This window comes from Vombatus ursinus, unplaced genomic scaffold, assembly GCF_900497805.2.
Source record: "Vombatus ursinus unplaced genomic scaffold, bare-nosed wombat genome assembly UNPS02014870.1, whole genome shotgun sequence".
NCBI lineage: Eukaryota > Metazoa > Chordata > Mammalia > Diprotodontia > Vombatidae > Vombatus > Vombatus ursinus.
This window is the reverse complement of record NW_020954648.1, coordinates 5,045,211-5,065,628: the sequence shown is the minus strand read 5'-3', so window position 1 is coordinate 5,065,628 and position 20,418 is coordinate 5,045,211. Positions and strand designations below refer to the sequence as shown.

Sequence of the window (20,418 nt, the reverse complement as noted above, 5' to 3'; positions counted from 1 at the left end):
AGCTAGTCTCCACATAATTCATATGACTTTCTTTATTATGATATTTGCTTTATTGTGGTGGTCTTGAACCAAACTTGCAATATCTCCAAGTTATATACACAAAATAAGATATACAGAATTATATCTATCTGATCCCCTAAATATTGATGGTCTAAGAGGCACATCTTGTAGTTCCAAGATGCTTTCCTGACCACTGTCTCTTAAAATACAAGGGTACCCTAAACTTAGGCCTGTAGGCTCTTTCCTGCCAAATGCTAGTTTTGCACCACCACAAATCGTGAATAGCAAGCAAAGACTAAATAGAAATTGGAGAAGTTACACAGGTTAAAATATACCAGAAAATCCACAGAGTAATTGAATTCTCCTTAGGAACCAGATATTTCAGCCCAACGAAGAGAAAGACCCCAGTCTTACTCAAGGGAAAATCCTGGGTTGAGGTGCTGGCTCCTCCATGTGGCTTCTGCTGCTTCCCAAAGTCTTTTCTCTCTCCCCGAAAAGAAGATGTCTCTCAAAGAAAGTATAAAGAAGAAAGTGCCTTCAAAGCCTTCATCCATAAAAATGTGACCTTTTATTGTAAGTCCAAGGAAGAAATAACCATTGTTTTGAGAATCTTTCTATAGAAGCATTGGTTGAAAATGTGCAGATGTGTTCTCCAAGGGAGAGGAGAGAAAAAAAATCACAGGCCTGGGGACACAAGCTTAGGAAACATCCATAGTGAGAGAGCAGGAGGAGGAAGAGGAGCTTGTGGGGGACAGGATGGAGACACTAAAGGAACAGCCAGAGAGGCAGAAGGAGAACCAGAAATTGCTCTTAGACATTCACCTGGTAAAGATGGAATCAGAACAGAGAGTAGAAGTTGTCCTGAAAGAGATACATGATACCCATTTTCCTTGATAGGGGAAAAAAAAGTGAAATTTCTCTGTACTTGTGACAAAAGGCTACAAATCGAGAGCTTCTTAATGTCAGTGCCTGGGAGTTCGAGGAACCCAATTTCTAAAGGAGAGGTATGAAGAACTCCATTGGTGTCCTCTTTGCTCTGCCGTGTGAAGACTCTAGTTAAGCAGTCCTTGTTCTTTGGCATATCACTATTGGAACCACTGGGCATCTCTGTGTTCCCACTCACTGCTTGTGTGTAATAGGGGAAGCACAGGATTAAATGAAAAGGACATCTGCAGGAGGCAGCACGTGAGATCATTCCACGTTATCCTTATGCAAAATGAATAGCCCACTTACCCACAGGCTTTAAAAGCCAGGTGAATGATACTTAATAAAGTACAGAACACAGCACTAATGTATAGGCTATCATGCTTGTATCCTCCACTGAGAGAAATGATATCATTTCTGATTAGAGCAGTAGGTGGGTAAGTATTCCCTTATTGTAGTCAAGGATCATGGCAAGCTGTTTACTTTTTTCTTTCATCCCTAAAAATAATGTGATTTGCCCTTCAGGTTCCTTGCCCATCTTCTTTATGCCATACTGCAAGGTCTGAGTGCCTTCCCTTACTTCTTGCTGCCATATTGCAACTCCTTCAGAGCAAAATTTTATAGGATCTGAGGTATTCCTTGAGGCAGCTAGGTGGCACCATGGATAGAGCACTGGGCCTGGAATCAGGAAGACTCTTTGCAAGTTCTTGCCTCAGACACTTAATTAGCTGTGTGACCCTGGACAAATCACTTAGCCCTGTATGCTTCAGTTTCCTCATTTCTCATATGAACTGGAAAAGGAAGTGACAAGCTACTCCAGTATCTTTGCTAAGAGAATCCCAAATGGAGCCACGAAGAGTCAGACATGACTGAAAAATGACAACAACAAAAGGGTCTTCCCACATCTATTTTTCTTTGGTAGGAGGAAAAAAAAGACCCAAGAGATAGATATGGAGAAGAGTTAATCAAGTTTTACCCTCCCCAGCTTTCCTTAGGGGAAAAGGGCAAATGGACAGGGATGTCTCTCACACATTCCCAGTGATCCTTGGAAAACTTATTTGGGTTTATATCTATTCCAAGTAAGGCCATAGATGTAGGGCTGCCCTCTCTGTAGATGTAGGTCTTTGTTCCCTGGGGCTCAAGTCTGTTTCTCTCATAAGCAAGGGGGTACTTGACAATGATAAGAAGCAGAATCAGTAGCATGACTTCTGCCCCAGTCAGGGCTAGAAACTCAGCACCCAGCATCGAGGGTTTGATCCACTGAGAGGTGTAGGAAAGGAAGAGCAAAAGTCCGCCCAGCAGCAGCCCTGCTGAAGCCCCCAGGAGCACCACTGTCAGGTTCCACTTGTCCTCGTTATCATAGCACCAGGCCAGTAGGAGAGGCAGGAAGGCGAAGAGAGCAAGGACAAGAGCCCCATAGACACCTAACCTAGCCAGGGCAATTCCAACCTGGGACACCCTCATCTCTTCCAGCTCAGGGAATTGATGACACCGGAGAGAATGGGTGCTCTCATTCCACAGGCAGAAGTTGTAGAAGCCAATTTTCATGGTGGGTAGGTCAACGAGGTTGCCTGACTTCCAGATCAGGGCATAGAGCAGCAGGGAGATCACTGCAGTGATAAGAATAGCAGTGCTCAAAGACAGGAAGAGCTTGCAGCCTTTTGACTTCATGGTGACCATCTTGACTCCTCCAACCTTCCTGAGCAGTAACTTTCCTGAGGACCTGAAGTAAATTAAAAACACCAGTGAATGCTTCACTCTTCACCTTCTGGTATGCATACACGCTCACACTATGATGCACACAAAGTCCCCAGCTTTTCGTAAATACAAAGCAAGCTGTTAGCTGGACAATCTCTGGACAAGGATTATCAAGAACATCTGGGGTTAGGATCATCCTTATGACTCGAAAGACTAGGTGGCAGTTTTCATGGTGTGATTTAAAGGATACCAAGAAGGCATTTGGCCAAAAAGAAGAGGCATAACCTGGCATTCCCTAATTAGAAATTAGCAACATCTCCATTTTACAGATAATGGAACTGAGGCCGAGAAAGGTTGAATGACTCATCAAGGGCCAAATTAGAATGTCATGAGGATTTAAACCTGGGTTAACATGTTATGATTTCAAGTTCAGTTCTTTTCCACCATAGCCTCAGGACTCTTAAATAATAGACTCCTTAGTCTTCCCAATTGGGATAATACAAACAATTGCTTCCTGGAATTATTTAAGCTTCCTGCGATTCATACCGTATGTGGTATGGGACTCCAGGCCAAAGGCAGGGGGAAAAAAAAGGATAATTTCACTCCACTATTCAAAAAGCAATTATAGATTAAAAGTATCTCTAGTAGACAAGGATTTAAGCGGACTCAATCACTAGAGCCAAAGGCCTTTACTCAAACCTCATCCTTCTTGACCTCTGTCGACACCGTCGATCAGCCTCTCTTCCTTGATACTCTTCCCTCTAGTTTTTGGTATACTACTGTCTTCTGGCTCTACTTATCTGACTGCTGCTTCTCAGTCTCCTTTGCCATGCCCACCAACAGTGGGTGCCCCACAGGACTCTGAGGCCCTCTTCCCTGTCTATACTACCTCCACTGAACTTACCAGCTCCCATGGATTCAATCATCATCTCTGTGCTGGTGGGTCTTCTCTTACCCAGCCCTAACCTCTTTACTGACTTCAGTTTTGAATCTCCAACTGCCTTTCAGACATCTCACATTGGATGTGAACTGAACTCATTATCTTTTTTCCTAAAGCCTACCCCTCTCCAAAATTTGCTATTAATGTTGAAGGTGCCACCATGCTTCAAGTCCCCTTGGCTCACAACCTAGGTGTCATCCTTAACTCTCTACTCTCTCTATCCCCCATTCCCCCATATTCAATCTGTTGCCAAGATGTCAATTTCACCTTTGTAATATCTCTTAAATAGGCTTCCCTTCTCTAGTAGTAGTAAGAAAAATAATAACTAGGTAACATTTATATAGTGTTTACTCTGTGCCAGGTGCTTTGCCATTTTCTCAATTGATCCACACAACAATCCTAGGAGGTAAGTGCTATTATCCCAATTTTACAAATGAGGAAATTGAGGCAAAATAAGGTTAAGCAACTATCGCAGGGTCACACAGCGATTTTCTGAGGTTGGACCTGAACTCAGGTCTTCCTGACTTTAGGCCTAGCCCTCTATCCAGTTGCATCTAGGTGTAGCCCTTCATCTCCTCATGCCTGGACTTTTGCAATAACCTCTTGGTGGGTCTGCCTGCCTCAAATCTTTCTCCACTCCAGTCTATTGGACTGAATTAACATTCAGATGTTAAAATGATTTTCCTAAATTGTAGGGTATCACTGTCCCCCCAGCCCCAAATCAGGATCAAATACAAAGTTCTTTGGTGTTCAAAGCCCTTCATAACCTACCTACCTCTCCAACCTTGCCAGTCGTCCTGTCCCCCAATATGTGTACTCTTTGTTCTAGTGACACTTTCTGTTCCATGAACAAGACATTCTGTGTCAGGACTCGACATTTTCTCTCTTCTAGGCCAAGAATGCTCTTTCCTCACCCTCACCTCCTGGTTTCCTTGGCTTCCTTCTAGTCCTTCAAGTCTAGCTACTCACTATTCATGGGACCCTAAACAAGTAATTTTTCCTATGTGGGCCTCAATTTTCCCATCTATAGAATGGTCTGGGAGAGGACAACACAATATAATACAAAGTCAGGAAGACCTGGGTTCAAATCTTGCCTTTGACACATACTGACTGTGTGAGACTGGGTAACTCAGTTTCTCAGCGATAAATTTCAGAGAAGATGCTAGTTTGTATTGGTGTCCCTTACTAGGAGCTCCCCAGAAGATTAAACCACAGGTTTGGTTTAAAAACAAAAAAAACAAAAGAAAGAAATCTCTCAGGTCCCATTCAGCTCAAGAGCTGTGGCCTATCGTGCCTATCTCATTGTAGCCCCTAATTTCATGAGAGAGTGGCAATGGTGTTATTTGGAGGCTAGATACAAATTGGCCTAATGTCATCCAGAAGACCTCCCCATTTTTAGAGAATACATTGTCAACTTATACTCAATGTAGAGTGTCCTCCATGATAGCAGTGAGTACCTCTCCCTGTTTTGGGGGTTTTGTTTTTTTCAATATTTAAGGTTTTAAATCAAATTTAATCAAGATTTAAATTCAGAAGGCCCTTGTACAGAGTTATCTTTGGTATATAATAGCACATGATATTATGTATGAGGAGCTTCTTCCCCATACTTCCCCCTTCAGCTCTGCTTCTGACTTTCCTGACTTGGCCACCATGTTTCAGGTGCCATCTCACCATGGCAATCTCTCTTCATCATGCCATGCCCCCTTTTCCCACTGGCGGGTTCCTGCTGAGGCTTCTTTTGAGGATGGACTCAGAATAGCCACCTTCACTTCCCTCTTCACCCTGATTTTGCCTTTTTTGGATTTTTGCACCATTTCCCTGCTCTAGTATCCTGCCCCTTTCTCCTGCTTCTTAGTTCCCTTTTGTATGTTGTCTTCCCCCGTTAGAATGTAAGCTTCTTGAGAACAGAGACTGTCTTCCTCATTGCTTATATTTGTATCTCTAGCTCTTCACAGTGCCTGGCACAAAAAAAGTGCCTAAATAAACATAGACTGCCTTGCCCCATAATGCCATAATGCCTTTTTAAGACAATTGGAGTTAAGTGACTTGCCCAGGGTCACAAGCTAGTGTCAAGTGTCTGAGGCCAGATTTGAACTTGGGTCCTCCTGACTCCAGGACTACTTCATCACCTACCTGCCCCTGCCATAATGCTTTGGAACCAGGGAGAATTATACTTATTGGGAGAGTGATCCTAAGCTACTTATTCCAGGAGGCTGTGTTTGGGTTTGCATTTTGGGGACATCTTTGAGGCAGGAGGTTTTGAAAGGAGTACTGAAGAACCCTATAGGAGAAATAAAAGTAACCCAAGATGAGTACTCTGAACTGGTTCTGATGGGGTGCTAATAATGGACCCGTAAAAGGCCCTGGACTTTCCCACATGGCCCAGGTCCCTGGTTCCCAGGTGCCTGGTGTTTGCCTGGGGCACCCAGCCCTTCTGGGTCCTTTTGTGTTACCTCCGAGTCACCCAAGCTGTTGGTCACTCCTTGACCACTGTATATAAGTGTTCATCTTGCCCCCATTAAATAGCTCAGATTCCTTAAGAATCCGGCCCCGTTGTATTCTCATTACAAAGGCTCAGATTCTTAAAGTCTGGCCAACAGCATGGATTTTTAAAATCTCGCCCACCCCAACCTGTGTTTTAATAAACCTTGTCTCTGGCTGAAAAGAATGAAAGAATGCTTGGGTCAAATTCATTCCAGGAAGGACTCGCATTGCCTGTCCTTGAATTTCAGGTTCCCAGCACCCCTAGACCTCAACAGTTCCCAAGGAGCAGCATTCATCAGAGCTAGGCTTCTGACTCAGACCTCATTGATCATGGTGACTTCCACAGTTGATACTTTGGGGGAGATTTCAATTAGAAACCGAAAGCAAGCCAAACCAAAATTTACATGAAGGGTAGCCTGAACTGAGAAAGTTTCCTGTTGCCTCTTGCTACTTATGTGAAAAAGAAATTCTGGGTCTAAAATAAAAACTGTAACTCTTCAGTCAGTGTTCTTCGGTTTACATACCTGACTCCTGAAGACTGGAAATGTCTTTAAGGCAATAGGCTTCTACTTCCTTTTTTTTTTTTCTTTTTTTGTGAGGCAATGGGGTTAAATGACTTGCCCAGGGTCACACAGCTAGTAAATGACAAGTGTATGAGGCCGGATTTCAACCCAGGTCCTCCTGGGCCAGTGATCTATCCACGGAGCCACCAAACTGCCCCAAAACTTCTACTTCTTTAAGATGTCCTTACAGTGTCATAAGCAGCGCTGGGCACATAGTAAATGCTTTATGAACTCTTGTTCATGCAGGGAGATGGGAAGATTTTTCATCAGCCATAGCAATAGTGGTTTTGCTGCTGACAGATATGCATAATAAAGGTAGGAAAGTAAACTAGGTGGAAGAAGAACTATGACCTTTCCTTTTGTTCTGGCTCAAATCCTTTGTATGCAAAACCAGAGATGATTTGGGGAATGTCTAATCCTAAATGAGATATTTGCCTGGAATAGAGTTGCAATCTCAGTATAACTGCCAGCAAGGGGTTGAAGTGGCCTACAGGTGGCCCTAAAGAAGCAGGGAATAATTGAGATTATACACCCTGAAGTCACTATGAGGCCATCCTGGATGAGCAGAAGATGAGCAGTAACTACCGTGCATAACAGCTACCACAAAACAATTTACATTACCTTTCATCCAGGGAACTCAGCCTTGTCTAAGCAGTGTCCTTCATCTTTTCAATGATGGCATGAAAGGATTAGTGGAGAACAGATTATTTTTGCATAGGGGAAGTAAAATAATTTGACATAGGCAAACAAATATTGGAGGTAGGAATATCTTGTACATCTCCCCTTTCTTAAGCATTTGTTAGAGACTCTAGCCTACATATGGTTTGGTAGGCAGTGGATTAGAGATCTATATAAATCTGTGCCATTTGCTGGGTTCCCTTCCCACTGTGATGCTGCCTTGTACTATGATCTCAACCTGGCAAAGCAACAATGTCCAACTGGTTGCTTAGATACCATTGACTTGACCATTGTTTATCAGAGGGCACAGAACAGAGCTCCTCATTTCTGCTAGGCTGGCTGTCCAACATGACTTTACATACTCTCTACCTTTTTCTGTCCTCTGCACCATCATTACTTCCTATATGCCTCTGATAGTTCTCTTATAGTATGGCTATGTTTCAGGTAGGTATACGACATCACTCTGAGCTTAATATTGAGTATATATCAGTAGGTGAAAATGAAGAGTGGATTCTGATGAGACTGATGGAAACTGGGCTGAAAGAGAGGAATTAAACTGCTGGCAAAGACTTTTAAAGACATACCACTAACCCAACCATGACGTGGAAGGGAAAGGGCATGCAGAGATCATTTGGGGAATATTCTTTAAAAGTTGGTACTATAAAAAAAAAAGTTGATACTATTAAAACAACTCAAAAGGACATACATTAATCTGGCACGAGGCAGAAGACAGACAGGCTCACTGGAAGAATTATTTAGAGAAGACTGCCCTTCCTTCCAGGATAACACTGTCTTCATCAGAAATGCTCAGGTCATTGTCCTGGAATTTTGGCTATAATATTGTGATGTGGGAGTGTGGGCTGTAGGACCCAGAAATATTATCTTTGCTGCTCTGACACATTCTGTATTTAAAGGATTCGGTGGTACAGAAGTTTGGAAAGAAAGCAGAGGTGCTTTATTGGGCTATTATCAGCTGCCATTCCATGACCTTCCTGCATTCAACAGCATGAAGATAGAGCTTGGGTTCTGGATTGGAAATCAGAGCTGCTTTCATGACCAAGCTACACCAATTACAGTTATGAGACCTTGAACAAGTCGCTTAACTTCTCTGAAACTCAGTTTACACATTTATTTAAAAAAAAAAAGAATATCTCACCCTAACCTTTTTTTCTTAAGTTCAGTTCCAATATCTTATTGTGGCAAGGAGGTGGCTTCAAGTCTAGTCAAAGTGGACTTCTCTCACACAAGGTACTGTCTCCCATCTCCATGCCTTTGCACTGGCCGTTCCACATACTTGGAATGCATTTCTTCCTTTACTCTACTCATAGAGGCCCTTTGTTCTTTTAAGACACAGATCAAGAATAAAACTATAGCTTGTTTATAGATGATATATGATGGTCTATAAAACCCTCACAAGTCAATCACAAATTAATTGAAATAATAACTTAAGCAAAATTATAAGATATACAATAAATCCATAAAAATCATCGGTATTTTGTGTATTACCAATAAAACCCAACAGGGAGGGATAGAAAGAGAAATTCCATTCAAAATAATTACAGAATATGTTAAATATTTGAGAGGCTGTCTATCAACATGACCAGCAAGATGGAGGACATCACAACCTCAAACTTTTCCAAAACAGTAATTAGGTACAGGAAGGAGATAAAGCAAGTTCATCTGTTTCTATGGTCCAAGAACCCAAATGATATAACAACTCAGTGAACTAACAGCACAAAAGGCTACTTGCAAGTCCCTAATGAGGTAATCACTCAGCACCCTCTCCTTATCACCCACCTGCAGCAGGCCTGTACAAGCTGATCCATGGTTTTTCATTAGTACTCCTTTATACCCCACCTCCACTTCCTCCCAGAGTTTCAGAAATCCAAAATGTAGAAGCTTGTTCAGTTTGTAATAGTGGGTTACAGCACTGCCACAAAAGAGCTCAGCCAGACAACTGAGAAACGGGCAACTGGGATAGAAAACTCTGGATGTGTGGCATTCCACTAAGCCTGAAGGAAAGAGCCCATCTGGGGCCAACTCTGAACTTTTAGAAGTCATTTGGGACAGAGACCAAGGCTGGTGAGCTGTGAATTGCCCTTTCCAACAAGAGGCCAAAATGAATTCAAGGTCCAGTCCCTAGAAAAATCACTTAAAAGGGGCGGAGTCAGAATGTGACCTAAAGAGTATTATAAAAAAAGACCAAAATTATCAAAAATATATTCAGAACTATATGAATACAATTAAAAAAATCATCATTCTTTACAGAAATAAAGGCAGGCATAAATAATTGTAGCAATATTAACTTGCTCATGGGTAAACTGCACCAGTGTAATGAAAATGACATTACTACCTAAATTAATTTACTTATTTAGTGTCATACTTTATTTACAGAAATAGAAAAAATAATAAAATTTATCTAGTGGAACAAAGGGGTCAAAAATCTCCAGGGAAATAATAAAAAAAAAAAATAGGGAACCTAACAGTACCAGAACTAAAGCTATATGATACTGGTTAAACAATTTAGAAGTAGATGAGTGGAAAAGGTTAGGTATATAACATACAGAAGAAATGAACATATTAGCATGATGTTTAATAAAATCCAAAGATCCCAACTACTAGAATAATGACACACTGTTAAAAGAAAAAAAAAAAACTGGGAAAACTGGAAAACAATCTGGTAGAAATTGGGTATAAAACACCATCTCACACCACACACCAACAAGGTGAGCTCTAAATGGATATACTACTTCAATATAAAGGGTGACATCATAAATAAATTAGAGGAGCAAGGAAGACAATACCATTTCCAACCATACAGTATAATGGACAATTTACAAACAAAAGCAATATAGTTAAAATTAGAAGAAATAGTTAACTGGAAAAAATCCTTGTAATACTTTTTTCTGATAAAGGTCTTATATCCAAGATACATCCAGAGCTTATTCAAATTTATAAGAAAAACAGCCATCCCCAACAGACATATGGTCAAAGGACACAAACAGGTAGTTTTCAAAGTAAGGAATCCAAGCTCTTGCTTTTAAAAGCCATATCAAAATGCTACAAATCACTAGTGTGAGAGATGATCTCTGAGATCTCTCAGGAGTGAAGCCTCCTCAAAGAGTTAATCGTTTGACCTTGTAAAGAAACATGCTTTTCAACACATCCTGTACTTTATCAGACCCCCCCCCCCAACTTGTTTTTAGGTACATAGCAGGGAGGAATAACACCCCCCCCCTTCTAAAACTGCTTACTCACTCTTGCAAAAACTTCTTGCCTTTCCTTGTCTCTAGGCAACTGTTTTTGTTCTCTGTTGCTGGGGTAGAATTTGCAAGAACAGATTGTGCCCTCAAGGCTTTCACCAGTGAGCTGAGAGTAAAGGGGTTAGGGAGGAGGAGTTTCGGTTAGGAACTATATAATCTTTCTTTGCTGAGCACACCCTTGAACTCTTCCACCAGAGCCATTTTAGGCGGATGGAGGGTGCCATTTCTCAAAAGCTAATAAAGAAATCTTTCTTTTTGCTAATATCTCAGAGTCTCCGATTCATTGGTAAGGGTCTCTGTACCCCATACACTACTAATTAGAGAAAGACAAGTTAGAACAACTCTGTGGTTCCACCTCACATCCAGTATGTTGGCAAAGTTGACAAAAAAGGAAATGACAATTGTTGAGAAGTTGTGGGAAAACAGGCATACTAACTAATTACTTGTTGGTGGAATAGTGAATTGCTCCAGGCATTCTGGAAAACAGTTTGGAATTATACCCCTCAAAGTCACTAAACTATGATATCCTTGGACCCAACAAAACCACTACTAGTCCTATACCCGAAACAGACCAAAGAGAGAGGAAAAGAACCTCTATGTATAAAAATATCTACAGCACCTCTTTTTGTTGAGCAAAGAACTAGAAATTAAGGTGTTGAGTCCAACATCTGGGGAATGGCTGAACAAATCATGGTCTATAAATGTAATAGAATAGTATCGTGCTTTGTGAAATGATGTAAGGGACAGTTCCAGAGGCACTGGGAAGTCTTGTATTAACTGATACGGAGTAAAATGAGTAGAATGAGAAGAATAAGTTGTGCAACAACAACATGGTGAATAAAAACAGCTTTGAAAGAATTAAGAACTCTGTTTCATGCCACACCAACCATGCCTCTGGAGGACATGATGAAGCATACTACTGAACTGCATTAATTCTCCTAACAGAGAGGTGATAGACTTGGCAAAGAACACGATATGACATTTTCAGACATGACCAATGCGAGAATTTGTTTCGCTTGACTATGCATATTTGTTGTAATGGTTTTGTTTTTGTTTTTCAAGGGGAGGGTTGACTAGGGATGAGGCAGCCCCCCCCCCCCCCCAAAAAAGAAAGAAGCAAAAGAGTCACTGAAGCTTTTTTTTAGTGAAAAAAAAAATAAAGAGTACAGAGAATCAGACAGAAGCAGAACAGCTTTGAAAGTTACATGCTGAATTTTAAAATAAAAATAAGCTGAACATAATATGCATTTACAATTTTATGTATAATACTATTCTGTTCTATATACATAGAAATTCTCATTTTATTTGCTGTTTTTAAGTTCAAAATAAAACATTTAAAAAGTGTGATGAATGCAAAAGAGAAATTTAGATAGCTCCGTTAAATGAAAAAAAAAAAAAAGACATAACTCAAGCAACTGCTCCTGCATTAAGCCTTTCTGTAGTCCCCCAGTTGCTAGGGCCTCTCCTCCTAAATGACCTTGCACTTAACTTCTTTGTTTATATGTTGCCCTAAAAGTCTTAGTGCAGTTTTAAGCTTTAATTAACTTAAAGCTGCACCAAGACTTTTGGGGTACCCTGCATTTGCATTTATTTATGCTACACATATGCCAAGTATATTTATATATGTACTTGTTTTCCACGTTAGAAAGTTCCTTCAAAGTAGGTACTGTTTCATTCTTGGTGCTTGTACAAAGTACCTGATTCTCAAAGGTTATGCCAATGACCAGGACTGATGGTAGTATCTCAAGGACTCATGGACTGAGCATGTCATTCAGGGATCAATCAAGCTAAGCTTGAAGAGGCTCATCACAAGGTTAGCTTTTAGTAATAAATTCTTTTGGCTACAGCAGCTTATGAAACAGGAGGTAGCTAGAACCTGGAATCAGGAAGATATCAGACCTCAGACACTATTTCTATGGCTCTGGGCAAGTGACATAACCTCTGTGTCAGTTTTCTCATCTATAAAATGAGGATAAAAATAGGACCATCTCCTAGGGTTGTCGTAAGGATAAAATGAAATGATATTTGTGAAGCATTTTGCAAACCTTAAAGCATAAACCTTAAATGCTAGCTATTAAGATATGGAGGGGTTGTTATCTGTGTCATTGGAGACATGAAACTATGAAATCATACATATTTTGAAGTCTGAATAAGAGTGTCTTCTCTGCTTACATTACAAGGTTGCTATCAAATGATACCACACATGTAAACTGTTTGGTAACTATAATGTATCATGCAAATCTGAGATATTATTATCATAATGATATTTTGGACCAGTAATTTCATCTGCATAGGCGATTCCCAGTAAGGAACACCCTCTCCCAACACAGGTTGGCATTTTTTCTGCAATTGATAATCTTAGAAATTTGCCTGTAGCACCAAGATGTTAAATAAGTTGCCAGGGTCACAGTCGGTATGTAGCAGAGCTGCGATTTGAACTCGAACTTCCTGGAATGTGAGGCCAAATCTTTATCTCTTGCCCCACCCTGCCTCTCATTATACTATTGCAGACCTGTATAATTTGGCAATAGGTTGGGGCCAAAATTAAGATAGGCTAAACTTCTTTGGGCTGCAGATAGGTTAGACTAGAGACAGACTGATGATGGAGGTTGCTGCAGGTCACAGGACAAACAGGAGAGTGCACAGTGTCAACCCATTTTTTGCGGGCCGCCCAAAATCCTTGGGCGGCTGGAAGCAGCCTGCAGGTCATATGTTGTGCAGGCCTGTCCTCTTCTTTTTTCAGGGCTAATTCAGAGAACCTCCAAATGTAGCAGAGGGGCTTTAAGAAAGACTAAACTGGAATTTACAGTCAACTTAGAGAACAAGGTACATGCCTAGTTTGTCTTCTGGTGCTGCCAGTGTGTAGTGACCCAGATTGCATTATTTGATGATTCATGATGGGGGAAGAGAAGGGATGAACCAGAGTTGAGTAATTCGTCTGTACAGTAGAGAGACATGAGGGGGAGGGAAGAGAAAAGGCAAGATCAGCAGAACAAGAAAAGGAAAAAGAAGCTCGATAGGGTTGGATTTTTGCTTGTCTGAGAAGAAACCATTCCTTACAGCAGTCTCAAGAGTCTGAGCTAGATTCCTGTGACCACAGCAATGCACTCATCTGATCAGTGCAGAGTGGTTTGAGAGGAGAGAAAAGGAAATGGGTTACGTTTCTTCTGACACAAACACCAACCCGAGATGCTTGTAGTTCACTTCCCAAAGAGTTGTATTATGGAAATAGGTAACCTCAACTGTGGTAGATCTAGGCCTTCTGCTCCCCTCCTGAAGCTGTAACAGGATGTTGATACCTGCATGGCACCCAGTTACAGTACTCACATTGAAAAGATAAAATATCAGTCCCATGACTGGAGACTTAGTTTTAAATTTTAGACGATACCTAAGCTCAAATACAAATTCTATTTGCCCTTTCCCCCAGGTTTTCAATGTCTCAAGTGTTCTGTTTATTGTCTTAGAGGCAGTTAGTCAGTTAACATTGATTGGGCAGGTACCCAAGGTGATAGAATATTGTACTGGTTGCTTTAAGTGGTTACAAAGGAAGGAGAAGACATGGTCCCTGCTTCTGAAATTTAGCATTAGTTGTGTTTTACAGAACAAACGAAAAAATACAGAATATCTGCTCTGTATATGCCAAGTTCCTATTGCCCTAATGCACAGTCCAGTGCATTACAGAGGTAGACTTTGAACCCAGGCTGTCCTGACTCTGATGCCGATTTTATTTGCTATTCTTCATAGATTCATGAAAAGATCCTTCCTGTGCCACAGAGATAAGAAGTGTCAGTGCCCCAACATCTACGTTGTTATATGTTGATTGTGTCCTTAAACCACTTGTTTTCTTCCGGAGTTCACATGTAGAAACAAGATGCTTGGGGTTATGAGTCAGCAGTATGATGTGGAAATGGAAAAAACACGTTGTTAGAGCAAGGGTGGGGAACCTGCAGCCTCAAGGCCACAAGTGCAGCCTTTTGACTGAATCCAAACTTCACAGCACAAATCCCTTTAATAAAAGGATTTGATCTGTAAAACTTGGACTCAGTCAAAAGGCTGTACCTGAGCACCTAGAAGGCCACATGTGGCCTCAAAGCCACAGGTTCCCTATCCCTGTTAGAGGTTGTGTTAATAGAAGTATAATGTGTAGAGTGAGGAACGGCGATAATTCCATTTATTCTCTGTGTTGGTCAGATCCTGTCGGGAGTGTTGTGTCCTGTTTTGAGCACCATATTTGACATGGTGGGAACTGATAGGCGGCAACACGTCTAGAGGAAAGTGACCAAGATGTTGTAGGTCTCTGAAACCATGCCATACAAAAATCTGTTTAAGTAACAGCATGTTGGACCTGAAGAATGTGGGAAGGGAATGGTGGGATGGTGTGTGTGAAGTTCAAAGGACATCTTGCACTTGATAAAAAGCATTGTATAACTGACCTAAAATATCAAGGCTAAAATGAGGTGGTCATTTCAACTGCACCATTACATGTGGGAAAACTTTTTAATCATGATCACTATCAGAAAATGGAATGAATGGCCTTGGAGAGTATTAACTTTGTATTTGCTCGTGGAGATGGCAAGACCATTGTCACGTATAGATGGTATTCATGCTTTGGGTAGGAACTGGTCTACACGATCTCTGTTCCAACTGTCATTCTATGAAAAGATGGAGAGATAAGAGGTAGTTTAAAGGTTACCTAAAGGGAGTTTAGTTTGTTGTTAGTCTTTTTATTGTTATTATTATTATCATCATTATTATTGTGTCCAACTCTGTGTGTCCCATTTGGGGTTTTCTTGGCAAAGATCCTGGAATGATTTGCCATTTTCTTCTCCAGCTCATTTTACAGATGAGGAAACTGAGGCAAACAGAGTTAAGTGACATCCCCAGGGTTATACAGGTAGGGGGCCAGATTTGAACTTAGAAGATAAGTCTTCCCAACTCTAGGCCAGGTGCTATATCCACTGCACCACCTAGCTGCCAAACTGCAAGAAACTTTCTAGTGGTATGCAATAGGATCTGTCAAACGTTGGGTTTTTTTAATCACTACTTGGATGAGGACATATATAGAATGCATATCAAATCTATGGATGACATATAGTTGAGAAGAATAGTTAATTCACTGGATAACTGAATTAAGAATCAAAACATACCTCAAGAGGAGGGAATGATTAGTTGAATCTAACAAGATAGAACTGAACAGAAATCAATGTAATGCACTGAATGTTAATTTTTTCAATGTAGAAGCAAAGGATTCAGGAAAAATAGTTGGAAAGCAATTTTATGTGAAAAATTCATGGGATTTTAGTTGATTTGGATCTCAGTGTAAGTCTTTGGTGTGATGTGGCTGCCTCAAAATGCTAATGCAATCTTAGGTTGCATCAACAGATATATACATATGTGTATGTGTATATGTATGTATATACACACACATACACACACACACACACACACACACACACATATTTATAAAGCAAGGAAAGTGATAATTCCACTGTGGTTTGCCTTGGTCAGACTACTTCTGAAGTATAGTGTTTAGTTCTGGTTTTGGTACATCTTAAGAGGAACTTTGATAAACTGGGGTTCATTTTAACGAATCAGCTAAAAATCATTTAAGTGCCTACAAAATGCCATACACTGTGTAAGACCCCAAAGATACCAAGGAAAAAACCCAGGAAAACAACCCTTGTTTTTCAGTAACTTACATTTTGTCAGGGAAAAACAACACACATACTCATACCCCAAAATGCCAAATATATCCAAGTAAACACTAAGTCCTAGTGGAAGGGAGGAGAGTTAGAGGGGGTGGTATCAAGAAAGCCTCTTGTGGGAAGTAGCTCTGGAGCTGAGTATTGCAACAAGAGAGGGATTCTAAGAGGAGGAGGTGAGGAATGTACAAATGGAGCCTGAAATTAAACTCCACGAATGCCACAGCCATAGGTAGGAGGAAGTTCAGGGATCAATCAAGCAACATTTATTATGTACCTACTATGTGCTAGGCACTGTGCTAAAGTGCTAAGGATACAGAGAGTCCTTGCTCTCAAGGAGCTAGCTCACAGTCCAATGGATCATCTCATCTCATCTCATCAAGGGTGGACGGGAATCGATAACCAGTAAGACCCAGCAGAAACTGTTCCTTACCAGGATCCCTTTGGCAGATGCTACTTCCCAGCCTCCTTTCTCCCAGATTTTCCATCCCAGGGAAAGGAAGCATTCCTGATACCACAACCCTCTTGATCACATGGGCTGAGGAGACCTGAAAAATGGTTCATTTGCAGAGGAAAGTTGGGAGACGCTTGTTACCCGGGTGGTCAAAGGACATGTCAGTCAGTCAGGTGTTATTCAGGAATGTTGATGTGGGTGAGTTTTGAACTAGTTTTAAAAGGCATGATGATCATGATTTGGCAAAGAGAAGAAGGAAAGAAGGGCTCAATAAGGGAGGAATGCAATGTTTAAAGCATGGAGGCAGAAACAAGTATTGAATCTTTGGTGGGAAGGGACCACAGAAGTCATTTACTCTTACTGGTCACCCTATCCCCTTTAAAGAATTCTTTCTGGATGTTTGGGTGGATCAAGTTAACTATGTATGTTTAGGGTGCAAGACAGATATCAACGCATGGATATAACCTAAAGATTTTTCTGGGACTTGTGTTAGATAATAAGAATAATAAAACATTCTATTTATTTGAGAATTTAAAATTCCTAATATATTTATGTTTTTATTCCTGTATAGAGTTACCAATATGGTACAGAGTTAGTATAGGTAACTAGGAGGTGGGGGTATTAGGGTACTTGAATTAGCTTTTATGTCAAGCTCACACAAAATATCCAAAGCTGATTACAGGCCCTAAACCAAGACTGGGAGCAAAGAAAGCTGGAACAAGTCAAAGTGAATAGCAGTGAGGATGGAAAGTAGAGTTTAAGTTGTACTGAAACTCAGTTCTAGACCTTTTCAGAAGATGGTTCTCCAGAGAGACTGGCAAATACACCAACTGAAAAAGAATGGGAGTCTCCACCTTCACAGCTAGAACCACTCAGCAGTCTCTTCGCCTTTGACCTTCATACCATTCACAGTTCAATTACTCTGTCCACTCCCTTGAGCTCTCAAAGGCTAGGCCAGCAGAATGTAAGCGCTGGCAGGATCTACCAAGCTGGAAAGTCTTCAACTATGATCTTGGGGATACTCTATACCTGTAGTCTGAGGAGCAGCCTAGCTAAGTACAGAGAAATGCATCATTAACCAGAAGGCTGGCCACAAAGTGAAAATGCACATATGCATGCATGTGAATATTCATGCATCAGCACACAGTGTACACACACATATGTGTACATAACAATGTGTGAACACAAGTATATTTGCATAATACACATGTGTGCAAGAAGAGGTGTATACACTTTAATTGTTTCAATATTTTTCTCTTCCACTGAATTTGGGTGAGAAAAATTGTTGGATAAACTGAATTTATATTAAATACAGATCTGATTTGCATACTAGTTGCAATAACTGAAATGACGTTCAATAAATTAACTTCTATAAAAGGAAAAGCCTAATAAGAGTCCTGCACTCTTTGCAACAGAAATGTTAGAACTTGTGAGTTTCTTCTGAAGCTCCCTTCATCAACATGAAAAACAAATCTGGATGTCAGATTCTTGGATCATAATGCATTTCTTTGGGTTAGTAGCTGGCAATCTTTTCTCCTCTACCTCTTATCTCTACCTGAACTGGTGCAAGTTAGTGATTCCTTTTCCTCATGTCTATTAGAATCAATGCAAAGTGCTGAAAGCTGTTACGGAGAAGATGCTTATTAAATTCACATATTTGACTATCATTTTTTTTTATCTTACACTCTAAATATGAAGTGAGAGACCAAAAAGAAGTGAACTTGGGAAGGATAGGGATAGGGGGAATTGGAGGAGGGGAGGAAAAAGGGGAAGTAGAAGGGTTCAGTGAAACAGAGGAAATAAGAAGGAATGTTCACAGATATATTAAACTGCCAGTTGCTGAATTTACCCCCAATTTCCACCCCAACCCACCATCACAGCATACTAAATGATCCTGGAAGACGTACGTTTACCTTTGGAAGAGAAGATAGAGAGATAGCTGAGAAAGTTTGGTTGGTGGGTACTTACATCACAGGATTGATGGTGCCAAATTAGCGAGAAAATCCGGAGTATGAACTAAAGGTCTTGTTTAGTGCATACTTCTTTCTTGCATGCTCGAGTTCCTGGTATAGGTCAGCCACTTTAAACTTTCCTCGTCTTTGCTATGGAATGTGAATAAATAGCCCTCCACCCTTTAATATATGCCTTGTGACGTATGATGTAAACAGCTGATTTCACTTTCATTTCTTATAACTACCATTTTTTTCGTGGCTGGGAACTTCTCGGAAGCAAACTTAGTAAACAACTTCTTTCACATTGTCTGAAAGGACTCACGAGATTTCCGTGTTAACTAAATTATGGTCAGCAGGTTTAAGAAGTCAGGGCAAAGTGCTGTAATTGTTCCAAGTCCGTTGTACTTAGCTGTTTAAGCATTAGGATGTTACATATCAAAATAAAACCAACAGCCAGAACTTGTGGGGGCAGGGGGGAGCCACTCATCATAGCACAGAGCCAAAGAATTTTTTTTCTTTATGATTGAAAACCTTGAAATTAGCTGGTAATGCTGGTGCATCTTTTACGACTTTTTTTTTTCCACAGAAGAAGGGAATCTTTAACTTACTATATAAAAATAAATACTCTGCCTGCTCCTTGTGGGCTATTAAGCCATTGACATACTACAATGACTTGAAGCAATCCTTGCGATGCCAGTGGCAAAATCTGGTTGTTAAAAAAATCACTAGGAGACAGCCTAGTGAAGCAAAACAGAACAGAAAAAAGGGGGAGTCAAGTATTTCTTTTTCAATTATTGGCCCTTGTTGAGAGGCAGGCAGGGTGGTATGAATTTAGGATTAGTAGAACTTAGTGCTACAGTAGAAAAGGCATGAAGGCATGAAAAATCAGAACTGAGTTCGAATCCTGGTTTTAATAGCTGTTAGCTTTGTGACCCTGTACAAGTCAGCTCTCTCTGCCTCAGTTATTTTCATCTGTTAAAAGGAGGAAAGGATACTTGCATTGCTTATGTCACTTGGTTATTATGAGAAGAATACTTTTTAAACCTTAAAGTACTACGTAAAATGTGAACTCTTACTATTAATATCTCTCACTTGCTCTGGCTGACAGCGTTCTGATCACTCCAAGCCCTAGAACAGGAAACAACAAGATAATATATACACATTGCCCAGGCTATGCTGGGATGTGAGATGGGTGGGTCCATCAGGACTACCTTGGAGAGTCACTGGGGATAAACAGGGAGTTCTGGTCAGATCACCTGGCAGGATAAGATATCAGACACTGAGGTCCTTTCTCAAGCTAAACTGCCAAGCATTCAAACTCTGCTTTAGAGAGCACAGCTCCGATGGGCTGGCCATTTTGTTTAAATGCAAAACGTACGCTTGCCAAAAAAGACTATTTCATGGAAAATTTACACGGGGCAAGTGTTCTCACAGTGGTCAGAAGAAGCAATACAAGGACACTCTCAAGGTCTCGCTTAAGAACTTTGGAATTGATTGTGTGACATGGGAGACACTGGCACAGGACTGCCCAGCATGGCATGCCCTCGTTCTCATCCTCATCATGCCCTGTGCTCTATGAGCAAAGCAGAATTGAAACAACTCAAAAGAAATGAAAGATGTGCAAATTTAGAGAATCCACCCCAAATGTTCACATGGACTATTTGTGCCTGCCCTGTGGTAGAACATTCCGCTCCTATCAGTCTGATCAGCCACAGTCAGACACACTGTCACTTGGCCCTAGCATGGGGATGTCATTTTGG

The 20,418-nt window shown here is 40.8% G+C and overlaps 1 protein-coding gene across 1 annotated transcript; it reads right to left on the bottom strand.

The window, feature by feature from the left end:
• Window positions 1-1,812: 1,812 nt before the first annotated feature.
• On the bottom strand, window positions 1,813-18,885 carry TMEM140 (transmembrane protein 140). The gene is made up of 2 exons (XM_027842366.1): window positions 18,675-18,885; window positions 1,813-2,647 (listed from the first exon to the last, which is right to left on the bottom strand). Coding segments are annotated over exons 1-2 (753 nt in total). The 5' UTR covers window positions 18,677-18,885; the 3' UTR covers window positions 1,813-1,896.
• Between the last annotated feature and the right edge of the window lie 1,533 nt (window positions 18,886-20,418).